This window comes from Eptatretus burgeri, chromosome 18, assembly GCF_056783735.1.
Source record: "Eptatretus burgeri isolate ZD-2024b chromosome 18, Ebu_testis_v1, whole genome shotgun sequence".
In the NCBI taxonomy this organism is placed as follows: Eukaryota; Metazoa; Chordata; class Myxini; order Myxiniformes; family Myxinidae; genus Eptatretus; species Eptatretus burgeri.
In genome coordinates this window covers 9,072,375-9,090,214 of record NC_140978.1, presented here as the reverse complement: position 1 = coordinate 9,090,214, position 17,840 = coordinate 9,072,375, and the positions used below count along the sequence as shown (strand labels likewise).

The 17,840-nt window shown below is 39.9% G+C and overlaps 1 protein-coding gene across 7 annotated transcripts in view; it reads left to right on the top strand.

The window, feature by feature from the left end:
- The window catches only part of LOC147008552 (circadian locomoter output cycles protein kaput-like), a 126,422-nt gene that overhangs the window by 6,958 nt on the left and 101,624 nt on the right, over nt 1-17,840 (top strand). For 5 of the 7 annotated variants that reach the window (XM_085863972.1, XM_085863971.1, XM_085863969.1 and 2 more), the window contains exons 2-5: nt 4,892-5,056; nt 6,068-6,124; nt 8,665-8,843; nt 16,643-16,716. In XM_085863972.1, the coding sequence (XP_085720098.1) occupies nt 5,025-5,056; nt 6,068-6,124; nt 8,665-8,843; nt 16,643-16,716 (342 nt within the window). In that variant the 5' untranslated portion in view covers nt 4,892-5,024. Of the gene's footprint in view, nt 1-2,638; nt 2,743-4,891; nt 5,057-6,067; nt 6,125-8,664; nt 8,909-16,642; nt 16,717-17,840 lie in introns of those variants that run through there. The other 2 variants (XM_085863970.1, XM_085863975.1) reach the window with 2 other exon arrangements.

Sequence of the window (17,840 nt, the reverse complement as noted above, 5' to 3'; positions counted from 1 at the left end):
TAGCGGTGAGGAATATAGTTTGAATTTTTTTTCATATTCACCTTCATTGATGCTAGCCTGGTGTTGGCACAGTGGTTAGGGCAGCGGCTTGGGATCCAAGAGGTCCTGAGTTCAAGCCCCGTTGGGCCACTGAATTAATACACCAGGGGGTTGACTCAGCCTGTCATCCTTCTGAGGTCGGCGAAATGAGTACCAGTATACTGGGCCGGTGTATACCCCGGTTAAAATAGGTGTACCATATCCCTGTGTCTTAAGAGGCGACCAGGGTTGCGTCAGGAAGGGCATCCGGCGTAAAACATGTGCCAAATCACTATGCAGATCATACGGATGATCCGCTGTGGCGACCCCTAACGGGAGCAGCCGAAAGACGAAGAAGAAGATTCACCTTCATTGATGCAATTTAGCCTTAATATACACAAATGTGGTTGTTATGATTATTTTAATCATCAATAATAAAGCTATGGATAATGGCAATGAATGTGACATAATAGGGTGCATGTGTAATACGGGTTATATGTGCCACAATGGTAGTGGACCATAATAGTAGTGTGTACAGTTAACGATGGTATTTTTGTTCAGAATGAGCACGCGAGGTGAGACGATACGCTCTTCCAAGTGCCGTCTAGTTGTTAATGCAACAATATCTCATAGTTTCAACAAATCGCTGATATTATTATTCAATGATGAACTTTATTTTTTGAATAAAAATATCTATCCACAAGTCATGATGCGCACCTCTTTAAAAGAAGCATGTTCTCGTATGAATAAGCCATCCGTCATCTTCAGTAATTCTAACCTGCCAGTGTGTGCTGCTGAGGATTTCAGAAGTGAAAGGAATCTGGCTTTGATGAGCAGTGGGTGTTCAAATCCCAAAGTTAACGAAAATAAGGATTAATGTTACACATCATGGTTCGATTAGATGGAATTGTCCCACATAGCTCTGTGGAACCAAGCATTGGGGTAAAGACTTCTCGAGCTAGTGTTGGACTTGACTTGAACTGCTGAGTGTGAGGGATGGCTTGAGGTTGTTGAATGTTTCAACGTCTGGAGGAGTGAGTCGTCTGAGCCAAGGGTGGCCTGAACTTTTAAGTTTGGGATTATACTTAGCATATATTGCACAGTGTAGTGTTCACCTTAAGTTGGATCAAGAGGTCAGTATTGTCGCAGGAATAATTTCACAAGGCAGACAGAAAATACATTTTCTGATGTTGGAGGACAGTCAGTGTAACATTTTATTATTGATTATTGGAGCAGAAGCTTAGTAGCTTCTGTGTTTGATTCTTGCCCTGTATAAACGATCAGGTTGGTTCTTCGAAGGCAAGGCGTCCCTGTGTGTGCCATCCCTGTGTGATACATCAATGTGTGTGCCGTCCCTCCGATGGACATTAAAATGGACATCTCCTCTATTTGCATTAGTTGGTGGACTCTAAAGATCGCACGGTGTCCTTTCCGAAGAGTAGGCGAGTTATTGCTGGCACCCTGACAAAATTATAATTTCTTCGCACCTTCAGTAGAACGTCAGGCCTGGCGAGCTGGTTCATGAAAGATTGGGGTTAAAATCTTTCCCTGGCTGACCCCACAAGAAGGTGGAAACATTTGGTGTCATCAAAGAAGTGCAAAGCTTGAGGACCATTGTTCAACACTAAATATGTATTATTAACAATAAGAATTACCACATATTTAGTATAAATGATTGCCTTTTAAATTGATATTGGAGTCATTTTAAACAGTCTAAGGTTTCACGAAAAATACTACAAAAGTGCGGAATAATGGACCCTAACCAAAAACGTGCAATGCTTATCCCACGCACGCGAAGTGATAAGCGGGGTTAAGCAATTGGTCCATGTCCATCCATCTGTCTGTCTTAGCCATTTACGTATGATCGAGGAACAACTTATTTTAAAGGAATGTTATATTTTGAACATGAATCGGAAGACAAATTTGTCATTTTACAGTATTTTATCTCTGAATTTGTCCCGATCGCAAGTGCGCAAAGAGGAGTTAGATAATATTTTTATTCTGTCTGCCTGCCTGGCAAGTCAAACAAAATTGAAAATCATTCCAAACAGGAAACTTACTGTTTTTCAGGACATCCTAAAGGACACAAACAACAGGTACGAATAACTAATGTAACGTGTTAGATAGGGTGGTGTAATAAACACTGGGTAAAACGCGGAATTGATTTATACATACAACTTTTACAATCTTTATTTTATTACAATTTATTTATGTTTATTTGAATGTGTATAACACAAATCACCTTCACAGTACTTCCAAGAAGCTCCAGTTTTGCAGTACAGTACTTGGACATGTTCTGTAGACTGGTGGCTTTATAATACACGAACACTGCTTCGATATCGCTAAACTTCCAGATTTTTTAAAAACGATCTTTAAAATAATCATTTCATTAAAATTGGAGTATACAATCGAACACTGCGCAGGGTATCGTGTTCTTTGAACTGTCTAGTTTAACTATTAACTCAGCTTTGATATCACTTGAATCATTATTTGTGCTATCCGGCCCGGTTTCTGCCATTACCTATAGGCTATAAAGTGTTGCGAATGTGAGGTTTTATGGGCCACACAACCTTTGGATTTTCATGTGACATTTTTTGTTTTGTATCTGATTTATTTCCAGCGATGTTTCCAGTTTGCATGACAGGTATTGATGGAGTGTTTGGTATGACTCGCTGCTGAACTACCAGCTTCCACTGCGAATAAACATCGGTTTAAATCATCCTGGTAACCATTTAATACTGTGTATGGTATCCATTATTTTAAAAAGTACCACCTTTTTAAAGGTGTCATTAAGCATACATATGCTCACCTCTTGAATTTCTGGATTTCAGAACAGAGTTCATACTAATAGGGTCTTTGGGATCCAACTGATCATTCGATTAGGTCCATCCGATCAAATAATACTCTTCAAAGGAGGTAGGTTTGACTAAATAAATTGTCATTCTGGTACAGCAGGTGCAGGATGTTGCATGCTGTCTTTCAAAGAGATAATTTACGTATGGGTCAGATTGACTTTAGTTATCAAAATAAACAATGTTGTGGACCATACTCAACAGAGCATTTGAACTGCCAAAGCAGTTTTTCCCTGGCTATTTGGCACAATCTTGGACAGGTCACCACTCCAACCATTTCTTGGAGCACAGCTTGATGCTGTGCCCCTCTACCAGTAGTACACTGATACTCATTTTGCCAACCTCAGGAGGCTGACAGGCTGAGTCAAGTCAACCCCATCTGGTGTTAATTCAGCAGCCAACAGGGCTCAAACTCAGGACCCAAGGATCCCAAGCCAGCCACCCTCACCACTAAGCCAACATCATGCTTAAAATAAACAATTATTCTTAAAATGTCACAACGCCAATGCAAAGTTGTGTGAACTTTCATTCAAAATTATTCATTCAACGTTTGACTTTCTTTCTTACCCATAATTGTGCAGCAAAACACGATGTCTGAGGGAGGATTTAAGCACGTAAGTTTTCCAAATGGTGTGTTGTTTAAGGAATTCCAAAATCAAGCCATTTCCAAATATTCTGATAAAAATTGTAGATCTGAATTGACAGGCCATAAGAATATTTGTTACCTTGGCAAAAAAGAAAGCAATGATTGACTACGAGACAATAATAAACATGACTCTATTGATTAGAGTATCACATGGTATAAATATACAAAGCAATCCTAAAGTTTAACTTTGATAATTAAACCACCTCTTTTACTCTCGGAATGTTATCAATAAACATAATTATGTCAAAAATTTGAGGTCAAAATGATTAAATAAGCAATTTTGAAAAGCGTTTTGCCCCTCTTCAGTGGGTATGATACACATCCCATTATTAATCATAAACAATCAAATTTACTTAAAAATCTGAAAAATAAATAACTACAAAACCTTCTCACACATAAAATATCCACGGGATTAATTAACTTGTCCACCCATATGTAAGTCATTTGGGATTAGAAAAATCTTTCTCGCCTCACCTGTTCCCGAAGGGACGGGTGTGTATGTGTGTGTGTCCACTCACAGAAAATCTTTAATTTTAATATAGCACCCCGATGTGTGAAAGGGGGATTGCTTATACATAAACAAATACTTTGGCAGGGCTCCGTATTATTAAATGCTCGAGATATCTTGTTACCCCGCACACGCGAAGCAAAAGATGAAGTTAAGTAATTGGTCTGTGTCTGTCCGTCTGTCCACAAACTTCAGTTTATGATCGAGGAATAACTTTATTTTAATTGAATGTTATATTTTGAACATGGATCGGAACAAGAATCGGAAAAGAATTAAACTTGCCGTTTAATGTACTTTGTCTGAATTTGTCCTGATCGCATATGCACAGAGAGGAGTGAGATTAAAAAAAAATTTGCACTCTGCTTGCCTGGCAGTGAAGCAAGATTGAAAATCATTCCAAATTGGAGATGTACTGTTTTTAAAGACGTCATAAAAGACACATACAACAGGCACGAAAAAACTAATATAACGTGTTGGATAGGGTGTTGTAATAGCCACTGCGTCAACTGTGGTAAAATGGCCGTAAATTCCGGAATTAATTTTTTATACGACCTTTACAATATTTATTTTATTTAAATTGAATTATAAACAGTACTTGAACACTGCAGAAAACAAATCGCCTTCTTGTCATTTCCATGACCCTCTAGTTTTGTGGTAGTTGGACATGTTGAATAAGGTTGTGTATAAGACTGTGTCAATCGTGCTAAACTTTCAGAATTTTTTTAAAACGATCTTTAAAATCATTATTTTATTAAAATTGAAGTACTGTATATACTTCAACACTGTGTGGGGTATCGTGTTCTATGAGCTCTCTAGTTTGATATTGTGCTGGATTTATAAAGTGATGTTTGTGTTTCTGCATTTCAGGTTGACAAGGACGGCCCTTTGGTGAACGGTGCGGCTGGAGCACTGGGAACAGCCTGTTTTTGCTTTACAAGTGTTTGGCTCATGCCTTTGCAGGCTTGCAGGAAGCAAGACGAAAGCGTATCATGATTATGTCATGGCCAAACAGAAAGATTGTCCTTCCTCTGGGTACAGTAACATCTTGAATCTTCTGATCCACCCTTTGAGCTTCCCTTCTAATCTTTAATTTCAGGCTTGACAGATTCTGTTAACTGGTACCTATCTGCTTCCTGAGTGACATCACTTTTTCAAAACTGCTTTACTTGTTGGAATCAAACTGCAATTTCTCACTTTAATAATGTTGCACAAAAATGTATGTATAAACAGTATTTTGTCTCCTCGAAGGCAAGACTACCTTTGCTGGATGCAGCCATTGTTAACTTCGTTGCGCTTTGCCACATAGAGCTGTATGTTGCTTCAAAGAATAATAAAATAATACACACAGCATAATTGCATGCATGTACATGCTCAATTCATGTCATTCTCAAAATCATTATTCACTATTATGGTTAAATGTGAAGCAACATTCCTGGTAGCCTGTCTTACACCACAAATTGTCTTAAAATTTATGTCGACATAGGTTATGTGAGCAATGTTTTGATGTACGTTTTTGTGAATCGATGAGTCTTTGCTGTTCTATCTATTCTGTACTCACAAAGAGACAAAGTGTGCTAATGGGGAAATATATTCAAATACCATACCTTTATGGTTATAAAGGCTCATAATAAAGATAAATAATAGCTAGCAGACAATAGACGGATGAAATCAACGGAGTGTTGATTAAAGTATACTAACCGCCATGGGAAGCAAGGAAAAGCTGCTGTTTCAGTAGTTAAATCTTCATTGGAACAAAAGAGTCGGACCGCATGTGAGCATTTAGACCCAAACAAAGTCATTACCGTGGATCGATTATGGATATCTAGAGGGTCTAATTGCTCTGTATTTTTAAATACTGATAGATGATGTTCCAATCGATCTCTGGGCAGTGGGCAGTGTTTCAATTTTGTCAAGAAATACATTTCTGATTAGAAAATATTTTCTGTTTAAAATCGGTGGGCTTTCTTTCTTACAGTGCCCTTATTCATTATGCCTGTGGGAATGGAAAAACACAAGCTTATATTTTGCTTTTTACCCATAAAGGAACCCTGGAACTCCAAATGACTCACCATGGCGAGATGACAAGAGAAAAGTGAAGAGGTACCTGAAGCATTATCACCATTTATAAATATCACACAATTACGATGTCAAATAACGGACAAAATTATGAATTTTTAGAGACCCGTCTAAAAAATTCACAATTCTTTCTATTTCATTCCAATTAAATATGGAAACTTGATATGAAGGTCTAAAAGAAAAACCTGAATATAATACAGCCTGAGTGTAATATACTCCAGCAGGTATAGACTGAGGATGATCCCAGCCACTAGATTGTTCAAATGGATTGATACTTTGTAGCTGGGATCACGAGGACCAAACAAATCAATGTGTAGTAGAGTGGGAGAAGGGCCCAAAATAGTGGGGCAACTTAGCATAACAATTGTGCATTTTGTGAGGAAAGCACCAAATTTGGCACACTAGTAGCCTATCATATTATGAACAGATTTGGATATTGGGCCATCTCAAATTCAGCCGCTGATGGCTGTGGCAGCTATTTTCCACTGCCATCAAAAATTTTGAGATGGCCCAATATCCAAATCTGTTCATAATATGATAGGCTACTTGTGTGCCAAATTTGGTGCTTTCCTCGCAAAACGCACAATTGTTATGCTATATTTAGCTAAGTTTCCCCACTAAAGCGCTCCATTTGCAAAACTAATTTTTTTTTTTAACAACTGAGAACATACTGTACATATGTACGTTACATGTTATGTGAATACATTGAATGATTTGTAAATTTATTAATCGACTGAGGTCAAAATCACACCTTGTTTTGCTGTGAAATACATTTATTTTTACTGACTTTTCTTATTTAAGATATAAGCGGTGCTGTCCTCAACAGGTATCGATATAAACTTGTGAAAATCCATCGCACCATTGCTTACAACTGTATATGTCAAAACCTTCACCGCCCCTCATGCAGCAACGTCAACAGACTATACTCTAAAATAAAGCAAATGTAAACACAGCCATTCATTTATTTCCAGACATAAAGTCTCACCATGATAACAAAAGCCAACATGATCATAAGCATCTGTAGGGTAAAGTGAACAACACAGTTTGCAGCCACAGCAAAATACTGTAAATGAGTATAAGAGACAACTAAGCTCACAGAAAGCAGCCTTCAAATTACCCTGGTGAAAACAAACGCATGCGACTTCCAACAATGTTTCCTCGGTCATTGGACAAATGGTGTTCCAATAGTGTGGAATTAAAGAAGAGTACATACATATGTCCTTTGCAGTCGCTGTTGGTCTGAGAAATGGAGGAGTGTGGAAAAAGTCTTTGGAATGGAGAAATGTTTGAAAAACAGGAAGAAGAAAAATAAAGGAAGAAGAAAAAAATATGCTCACAACTTTGAAGTACTCGTTGAGTATTGATATTGATTGCTCTTTCTTCGTCGGGACTTAATATATGTTGTGTGGAGTTAGAATGCAGGTCAATTACAGTACTTGACACCAAAGAGACTGCTTGTAATGTACACCACCAGCATTGGTGTAAGGTTCAGAGAAAGCAAGGGCAGATAATTATTTTTGAGTGCTGTCTTGTGTAGGCTACAAATGGTGGAATGGTCTTGATGATCTCCAAAGCCCACACTTCTGGAGCACGGCGGAAGGACATCTGGGATTCTCGTCATGCAACACGATAATATAGGTTGTAGATCATTGGAAGGGTGCAGTTCAAAACTACATTCTTTTCTTAGATCAGCATTTTTTTTTCGGTCGAAAAGATGTTGAAAGATGAGGTGAGCAGGTGGACAATGCAGTGATGTCCAAGTCCAAGGTTCTGGATGACTCACCTCTCTATTAATTAAAAGTTTGAGATGGCTCAAAGACATTCAGTGAGAGCTAATGGCATAAAATAAAGGGCAGACCAATAGTAATCTGAGATAAAACCGCTTGCACAGAACTTCTTCGGAAAACAAAGAAATTAATTATTTCATTGGCAGGAAATGCCATTTGGATCATTCACGGCATTTATTTCTGTCTCAATGTAATAAAGCAGGGCGGCTTACTGTGGGCCGAATCAGCTTAGCACACACCGAGTTACATGTCACTTTATTGCTTTAATAAAAGGAAGAAGATATCGTTTACGATCCCATAGGATTATAAGATCCCTTGATGATGAGAATTCGGTGTTTTAGTGTTTCATCACTGATAGCGTTATGTATTGGTTCACTGTATGTTGTTCAATGAATGCATTTGTGTGAAAAATTTGTACAGTATTGTAATTAAGTATTTTACTTCCACAAAATGTAAAATTTCTACAGGAAGACTTTTATGTATTTTATAAAAGACAAAAAGCTTAATGCAAAATTTGGAAATAAACGAAGGAAATGGTGTTCAAAGTTGCGTGTAGCATGGAATGCTGTAAAAACCTAAGCATCTGATCTGAGTGGCAAATGCATCCTTCTTATCCTTCTTATCTTGCTCACAAACCAAGTGGCAGATGCTCAGATGCTTACGTTTTAAAGGATTCCATTGGGAGCCAAAATAAAAGTTTAACACAACAGGTTCTCACTAAAAGCAGGACAGTTCGGGTTGATTGCATCATGTGGGTGTTACATGTTCGGCGTGCAGGGCGCAGAGAGTCCGCTCCGAGAAGAAACGTCGGAAGCAGTTCAATGAACTCATCGGGCAGTTGAGCAGGTTGCTTCCTTCTGGCAAGCATCGGACAGATAAGACGAGTGTGTTGCAACAAACGATCAACTTCCTGCAGCATCAACAGCAGAAGCAACAATGCCAGAAACAGCAGCAAGGCATGCCAACTGAGCAGGAATTGTAGTTTGTTGAATGTTGTATGGACTCACAACTTTAACATGAGGTAAATACTCACGTAAAAGTTATATAAAAATTTGTTATGTTGTTTTTTGCCTCCACAGGCTTGAGGCATTATATTTTCGGGTTCTATACGTGCGCCCGTGTGTTATCGGTCTTTTGTTACCACGATAAATTGTGAACCATTGAAGGGATTTCAACCAAACCTGGCACAAGTATGGACTGTAATCCAAAGATGAACACATTCAATTTTGGGTTCAACAAGTCAAAGGTGGAAGGTCATGTGCCCTTTGAACATCAGTCTGCAGACCATAAGTCAAGTTAGAAGCATCTGATGTCTTTCTTTTACAATGATCTCTCTCTCTCTCTCTCTCTCTCTCTCTCTCTCTCTCTCTCTCTCTCTCTCTCTCTCTCTCTCTCTCTCTCTCTCTCTCTCTCTCTCTCTCTCTCTCTCTCTCTCTCTCTCTCTCTCTCTCTCTCTCTCTCTCTCTCTCTCTCTCTCTCTCTCTCTCTCTCTCTCTCTGTCTCTCTCTCTCTCTCTCTCTCTCTCTCTCTCTCTCTCTCTCTCTCACTGTGACCTTTAGTTTCACACGACTTTTATTATTGAGATCAAACATAACAGTGGGTTGACATGTAATGCAGGTGGACGCGTATTTATCGACGCCTTCATGTTGAACTATATTTTCAAGTTTTTATTGTGGGTTAGCAACTCGAGTAATAACTGTTATGAGTGTCATCGTATGCATTATTGTTAGTATTATTGTCTTGATAAAGGGCTTAAAAGGGAAACTGGTGAAAATTTTTGTTTTGTTTGCTGGTAATTAGCCCGTCCTTCATGCAGCGGGAGATGGGGTTTTAGCATGCACACAATGTATAAGTCAATGCGTAAGTCCCGAGGCTATGAGGCCGTGTAATAGGACAGATAAATTTGTCTTTCATAGTTGTGCCAACATATTTTTCCCTGTTCATTTATTACAGCATTTTGGCTAATAGTGGGGCAGATTAAGTCAGTATCCCACAAGAATCTTTCAGTTGATGGTACAAGCTCCAAATTTGGTATACATGTGCTTCAGGACCCATTCTCTCAGAAAAGTACGTTACCCACCTTGAAAAACAAAATGGCCGTCATTTTTCAAGATGGCCGTCTCATAAAATAGGAAAAAGGGTTTTCAGTGCTAAACATCTATAAATAGGAACATGCTATTGATCCAAATGTTAAATGGATTGTATTTTGAATGGAGAAATATATTTTGGCACGAATATTCGAAAATGGTGACCAGTTTTCAAGATGGCGGCCATTGCATGACTTAAAATCAGTACTTTTGCAGCTGTCTTACAAAATTATCACAGATATTGCCGGGAAACATCTGTAATCATGTATTGAGGTGATGCGGTCAAGCTCTATTACATAATGTGAATAAGGCCTAGGTCACATTTGCCACGGCGGCCGTGGGGTCTCCAAAATCTAAGGCCACGAACAATTATACGGCGGCCGCAGTATTTCCACTGTTACACAATGTGTCAGTCACATATGTTTTTATTTTTCGGGGAGCCGCACGGCGTATTTAGGCCGAAGTCACATTTGCCACGGCGGCCGTGGAGTCTCCAAAATCTACGGCCACTAGCAATTATATGGCGGCCGCAGTATTTCCACGGTCACACAATGTAGCAGTCACATATGTTTTTATTTTTCGGGGAGCTGCACGGCGTATTTATAAATTGTGGAGAACGAAAACGTGGGGGTGCCTTACGGTCTTTGATTTGATGTCGCACGGTGACCTTAGGGCGTTCCTGCGGCGGCCATGGAATTTTCAAGGCAGACGCAAGGTGCCCGCAAGGCGGACCGCAGAGGGGCCCTAAGCCGAACGTGCGGCCAGACGGATGGTAACGAATGGGTAAAAAAAAAATTTTTTACCAGTTTTTTTTTCGGCTTGTCGAATTGCTACGGCGAACGTAGAAATGAAAAAAGTTATAACTCCGCGTTATAATTCCACGGCGACCTTACGGCCTGTAAAATATAGCCATATGGTGTAGGGCCACCCTGAGGCCACCTCAGAAACTCTGCGGCCGCCACGTTTCTGTCAATTCAGAGGGCGTACGGCCGCCGTATCCTCGCCATAGAGCAAATGTGACTTAGGCCTTAGGTCTTAGAAATTGTGGAGACCGAAAACGTCGGGTTGCCGTACGGTCTTTGATTTGATAGCGTACGGTGACCTTAAGGGGGCCCTGCGGCGGCCATAGAATTTTCAAGGCAGACGCTCAAGGTGCCCGCAAGGCGAACGTGCGGCCAGACGGACGGTAACAAATGGGTTAATTATTTTTTTTTTAACCAGTTTTTTTTTTCGGCTTGTCGAATTGCTACGGCGAACGTAGAAATGAAAAAAGTTATAACTCCGCGTTATAATTCCACGGCGACCTTACGACCTGTAAAATATAGCTAAACGGCGTAGGGCCACCCTGAGGCCACTGCAGAAACTCTGTGGCCGCCACACGTTTCTGTCAATTCAGAGGGCGTACGGCCGCCGTATCCTCGCCTTAGAGCAAATGTGACTTCGGCCGAAGATTGATGTTAAAGCACAACCAGGGCACACTGGTGACATCACTGCTGTGAGACTCAGCATGGGGTTCAGTGTCAGCTTATAGTGTACTACTTGTAGCTGGAGTTTACTAACCTAAACTGTAGTTTGTAGTATACTTGAGTGTCCCAAATGCTATCTAATCAGCCCCTGTATATATTTCAGCTAGAAGTATAGCTAGTTGTAGTATTACACTATTAGATAGCCACGCCTGAATTGACAGGATGTGCCAGCGCGGGAGAGCCGAGCCAAGGGTAACGGGGCTTCAGTTACCCGGAAGGTGTACAGATCGCACGGGACTTAAATGGCACTGGATGAACGATCGGGCTAGGTGTAGGGCATTTGTATGTATGAACCTAGTTGTATCCCATATCTCAATGTGCTTATGTATTTTGTACGGTTAGGTGGTCAAAGGATAAACCCTCGGCCTTAACCTGTTCAACATGTCCACTAATAATCCGTTGAATTGTACTCCTAAAACTGACTGGAGGAAGTGTTGCCTCTGTCAGACTGATACAAAAGAAGAGTTGAAGCCAAGAACAAAGAAAAAGTCCAGTCATCCCAAGAAAAGGAAGTCTTCCCTTTGGTGTTCTCTGAACTTCTTACCTATATCATTGAAACAAGAAACAGCAGTGATGGGCCTGTTTCGTTTCAACTTGCTAACTTGGTGAGTCTTTACAAGGAAAGACTTGAACAATTTGGAACAGATATACCTGATGTGAACTCTACCAGACTGAAAGAAAAGCTTTTGGCAGAGATACCTGCGTTGCAAACCTTCAAGGATGGACGTGATGTTTATCTGACATTCAAGAAGGATGTAGGTCCTGTCATGTCAGAAGCATCAACCTACTCTGATGCCATCATTCTCTCCAAAGCTGCCAAAATATTGCGTAGGCACATGCTTGATCACAAATGTAAATATGAGGGCAATCTTCATGAGACTTCGGTATACGATTCATTACCTCCAGCTTTGCTCCAATTTGTCTGCATGATTGAGCATGGAGCAGACATAAAGTCTCAACTGAGGTTTGGAGCAACTACAACTGACCTAGCTATGGCTCAGCTCCTTCAATACAACTGCTTTGCCAAATACAAAGAAGTTGCAGCCACACACAGGCATTCCAGAGACAGAGAAACCCCATTTCCGGTCAACATAGGGATGTATGTTCACACTACATCGGGATGAAACATATTTCGATTCATAGAACGTTAAAATAGCATTATTCCATCAAAATTTAGCTCAAACACAGATTCAAACCACTTCAAATGGCGGCCATCTTGAAAAATGGCGGCCATTTTGTTTTTCAACGTGGGTAATGTACTTTTCTGAGAGAATAGGTCCTGGAGCACATGTATACCAAATTTGGTGCTTGTACCACCAAGTGAAAGATTATTTCAGTAATCTGCTGCACTATAAATGTTAATGAATAGTAAGCCAATGGAAGCAGTACCTTCACTTTGGAATAAACCCATGTATGTCGAGTGCAGCCATACCTGGCTTGCATGTATGTGGAATACCCATCCCAGCAGGCTGGTTTCAACGAACAATTCAACAAGCAGTCATAGACTGGTACTTACGAAATCGTCAACTTGACCTCTGACCTTGTCTAATAAAAGCTGTCTCGAGAGAAGGTAGCGACGCAAACCAGAAGTTTCTGCGATGATTCTGTACCAAACCATCAAAAATCGAATGTTTTGGATGTTTGACCTCACTGTGACCTTGACCTTTGACCGATTTTGACCAAAATCTAACCAGCGCTAGCCATCACCCTCCTGAATCAAGTGGTGTAATTTGACATTGGTAGCTTCTTCCGTTCTTAAGTTATCATTTTTTGGATGTATGACCTCACTGTGACCTTGACCTTTGACCGATTTTGACCAAAATCTAATGAGCGCTAACCATCACCCTCCTGAATCACGTGGTGTAATTTGACATTGGTAGCTTCTTCCGTTCTCGAGTTATCTGCACCAAACCATCAAAAATCGAATGTTTGACCTCACTGTGACCTTGACCTTTGACTGATTTTGACCAAAATCTCATCAGCACTTGCCATCACCCTCCTGAATCACATGTGTAATTTGACATTGGTAGCTTCTTCCGTTCTCGAGTTATCTTGCCTACAAACAAACAAGCAGTCATGGACTGGTACTTACGAAATCGTCAACTTGACCTCTGACCTTGGCTAATAAAAGCTGTCTTTGGAGAAGGTAGCGACGCAAACCAGAAGTTTCTACGATGATTCTGTTCCAAACCATCAAAAATCGTAACGTCGACCGAAGCAAAAATCTCCATTTCTCCACGCAATTATTTAATATTATTTTATCAAAGTCACAAAACCATAATATTCGGCCATCCACCAACAATCTTTACATAATCCGACGGCTTAGCGAGTCAGCCATGCCACGATAACCTTTATTGGGATAAAAAAATGACTTTTAAACACCATCTTTATCGAAAACACCGTCAGCGCGCACACGCAAAACCTTTACATGACTCAACAACGCGTCTGCTCGAGCGTGCTGCACCACGTGACGAGCCGTGACGCGGCGAGTGAAATATTTTTTATACAATCTTAAAACGTCTCCAAAACATCCGATTTTTACCAGAATTTCGACAACCAAGTGTGAAGCGTCCCAAGCGATCGCAAAAAACCGAAGACAAAATTAAAATCGAAGTTAAAACGAACTCGTAACGTCGACCAAAGCAAAAATACTCCATTTCTCCACATGAATTTACGGAATTATGTTTGACCTCACTATGACCTTGACCTTTGACCGATTTTGACCAAAATCTAATCGGCGCTAGCCATCACCCTCCTGAATCACGTGGTGTAATTTGACATTGGTAGCTTCTTCTGTTCTCGAGTTATCGTGCCTACAAACAAACACACAAATACACACACAAACAAACACACAAACAGAGGACGGAAGTCATCAATATACTTACGAAATCTTTAAGTAATAAGCTGCAAAATGTGGGTGCAGGTTTTTCACATTGTTTGATTTTAAAATTATCTCCTTGCGCCTTGAAATGATGCAATATTAATCTTTAGTATTTTACTTGTATGTCCCTGTAAGTTTCTTTTTAATGGAAAGGTTCAACAGTCACATTTTATATTTTGTGGACATGGTATAGCCCTTTATTGTGCATACATGTATTGGATTTGTACACGACTATGACAAGGTAGTAAAGGTAAATAATTGCCTCGTGATTGTTGTGCATACACGGCTCAGAAGCAGAATTTTTTTTCCGCGAAACAATCACAGGAATTAAGACGATCAGTGAGATAGCAAACACAGAGAGATTCTGATAGCAAACACATGTGCACAATGCATTTATTTGTACGTACTTTATACGCCGCGCGACATCTCTAGTCAATCCACTCTGTGCGAGTTTCTGCAGATGACGTGAACGCTGCGGTTCCCTGATGTCAACTTTTTTAATGGGTGGGGCAAAGCAAGTTGTGAAAGCACCAGAAATGTTCGAAATATTGGTCTAATTATCCCATTTTTGATTTTAAAAAAGAAACATGGGTGATTTATTCACTAGGAAGGTCAAGTTAATGTATAAATAACCAGAAAGTTTTGAGTGTCATGGGACCTTTAACCCCACATTTCACTTCCTCAGTGCAGGCTGAATATCTTAATATTTACTTACACCACCTAAGGTGGTTGGAGATTATGTTTTCACCCCTGTCTGTCTTTCTGTCTGTTTGTTGTTCGCAAAAAAAAACATTTTTTTTGACAAGTATGTTGATCGCTTCCGCTTGTCTGTCCGCTCACATTTAATCGCCTCCGGGTCACAATTATAAACCAATCTTCACAAAAACACCAAATGGTGGAGTTGCTGATCCGGCAGGTTCCTCTTTATTTTATGAAGTCAAAAGGTCAACATACGCCAAAGGGCAACAACTTTTTCTAATTTCTAAAATCATTAATTTTCATCCGATTGATTTCAAATTTGAAGAGAATTTGCGTATCAGGTCACTGAATTCAACCACCAAACTATTTTTGATGTCAACTTCGGTCAAAAGGCCAACATGGTCCAAATTTCTAAAATTGTCAATTTCCATCGGATTGACTTAAAATTTGATCAAGATTTTCATATCAGCTCACTGAATAAAGCCACCAATTATTTTTGAGGTCAGCCTATTCCAAAACGTTAACAGAGGCCAAAGGTCAACAACTAAGGTGGAATTTCTTAAATCCTCAATTTTCATCCGATTGACTTGAAATTTGAACAGGATTTGCACATCAGGTCAATGAATTCAACCACCCATTATTTTCTTAAGTTAAAAAGGTCAACATGGGCCTAATTTCTAAAAATTAAGAGATTGGGCCAAAAACTATATATATCATGATCTCTCAAAAAGTTGTTGACAATTTATGACAAAACTTGGTGAATGAGTTGGTTCGGTTACAAAAACAAGGGAATTCGATTTTGGGTCAGATTCAGCCCATCAGTGGGTTACAAAATGTAATCTGTTCAGACTGGCAGAGGTATGCGCTCTACTGAGTGCCATTCTGGTTTGCTCTATTTTGCCAAGTGTCGCTCTTTGAGTGATTTTTTTCATTTGTTTGTTTGTTTGTTTGTTTTTGAACAAAATATCTCAATAAGTTAAGTTGGGGACGGATTGCGACGACGCTTGGTGGGCAGGTTGTGTTTATTACAAGGAAGAATGGATTCAATTTCGGTGAAGATCTGAATCCTGATCCGGATCCAAGAATTTTTAAAGTTGTTTTTCACTATTGAGTGTTGGAGCCAAAATGATATGTAGTACGATATCTGAAAAAGTTGTGGACAGATTCTGATGAAACTTGGTGGATGAGTTGGTGAGGTGACCAAACAAGCTGATGAAATTTTAGTTCAGGTCCAAATCCAGATCCAGCCGATCAGTGGGATTCAAAACGTAAACTAATCAGCCTGGTGGAGGTATGCTCTCTACCGAGTGCCCTTATAGTTTGAATTAAGTGTTCGGCCTGTTTATTTGATCGTATATGTGTATTTGCACCAATACTCTTTGAGGCTCCGCGAGCCACATTGGGATCATAGAAGAGGCAGATAGGTTGCCAACCCCTGCTGTGGAAGTACGATTTTAAAATTGGTGTTTTCATTGTGGAAGATGGACAACATATTATCAACATGCATTGTAATTGTTTTTTGTTTTGCTGAAAATTTCCTGTTGCCTACTTCTTTTTGACAGACCAACAGATACAGCAGGATGAGTGGAAACCACCCATCTTAACATCAAAAGAATTCTCTCTACTCATGATTGAGGTATCCCTCTGTTATGCATGTAACTCTAAATTTATTAAATATCTCCATCTGACCTTTGAATGCAGGCAAAGTTAATTATGTCATTGTTCATTGATTATTTTGGGTGACAGGATTGTTCAGATTGTATTGTGCTCATCGTTGAACCGTCTAATTTGGGTTATTCCATGATGGGATCCATCCATCCATTAGGACCATACTCTGTGCAGAGCGTTGGTGCCGCCGAAGCAGTCTCCTTGGCTATTGGGAACAATCCTGGACGGGTCGCCACTCCGACACAGTATACCAGCATGCTGGCACTCATTTTGCCGACCTCGGAAGGATGATAGGCAGAGTCAACCCCACCTGGTGTTAATTCAACAGCTGAGCGGGATTTGAACTCAGGACCCTAGGATCCCAAGCCCACTACCCTAACCATTAAGCCAACACCAGGCATATGATGGGATCAAACCTAAATAAAAGTTGCCATTCTTATGCAGTTTCAGTAAGAGTCCTACAGTTGGGTATGTAAAGCCATATGTTCTGTTTGTATATTTTGGCTGTGACGGTGTATGTTAAAATATTTTATTTTTTGCAAATAAGCCAAATTCTCTGCTTGTAGATGTTAAAGGGATCTAAATTATAAAGGGCTGCTGACACTATCTCCTCTATTTGGGCTTAATATTTCAGAGGATTTGAAATTATCTCAATGACACCATTTAAACGTGCCAATCTGTATGTTACTAGCGAAGAACTAGTCCTTATGGATGGGATATTTCCCCTGGAATTGGTGTATTTTAGTATGACTTGGTGTTCGCCCCCTCCCTCAGGACTGATTTTTAAATTTAACCTCATGAAACCTTCCTGTGCACACCTCATATACAACAAGAAGTTTTCAACTCATTCCATCCAGCAGTTTAAGAGTGCATATATGTTGAACAACAAATTAACAAACACAAAGAGACACTTCTGGAATTACAGTATGACTAGCGAAGAACCCATCCTAATAGATGGATTAATTCCACCAGAATTACAGATGGGATAATTCCCCTAGAATTGTCGTATATTCACATGACTTGTAATACTTGTAATTCACATGACCCTAACCCTAACCCTAACAGCTGGGTTAGGGTTAGGGGTAGGGTTAG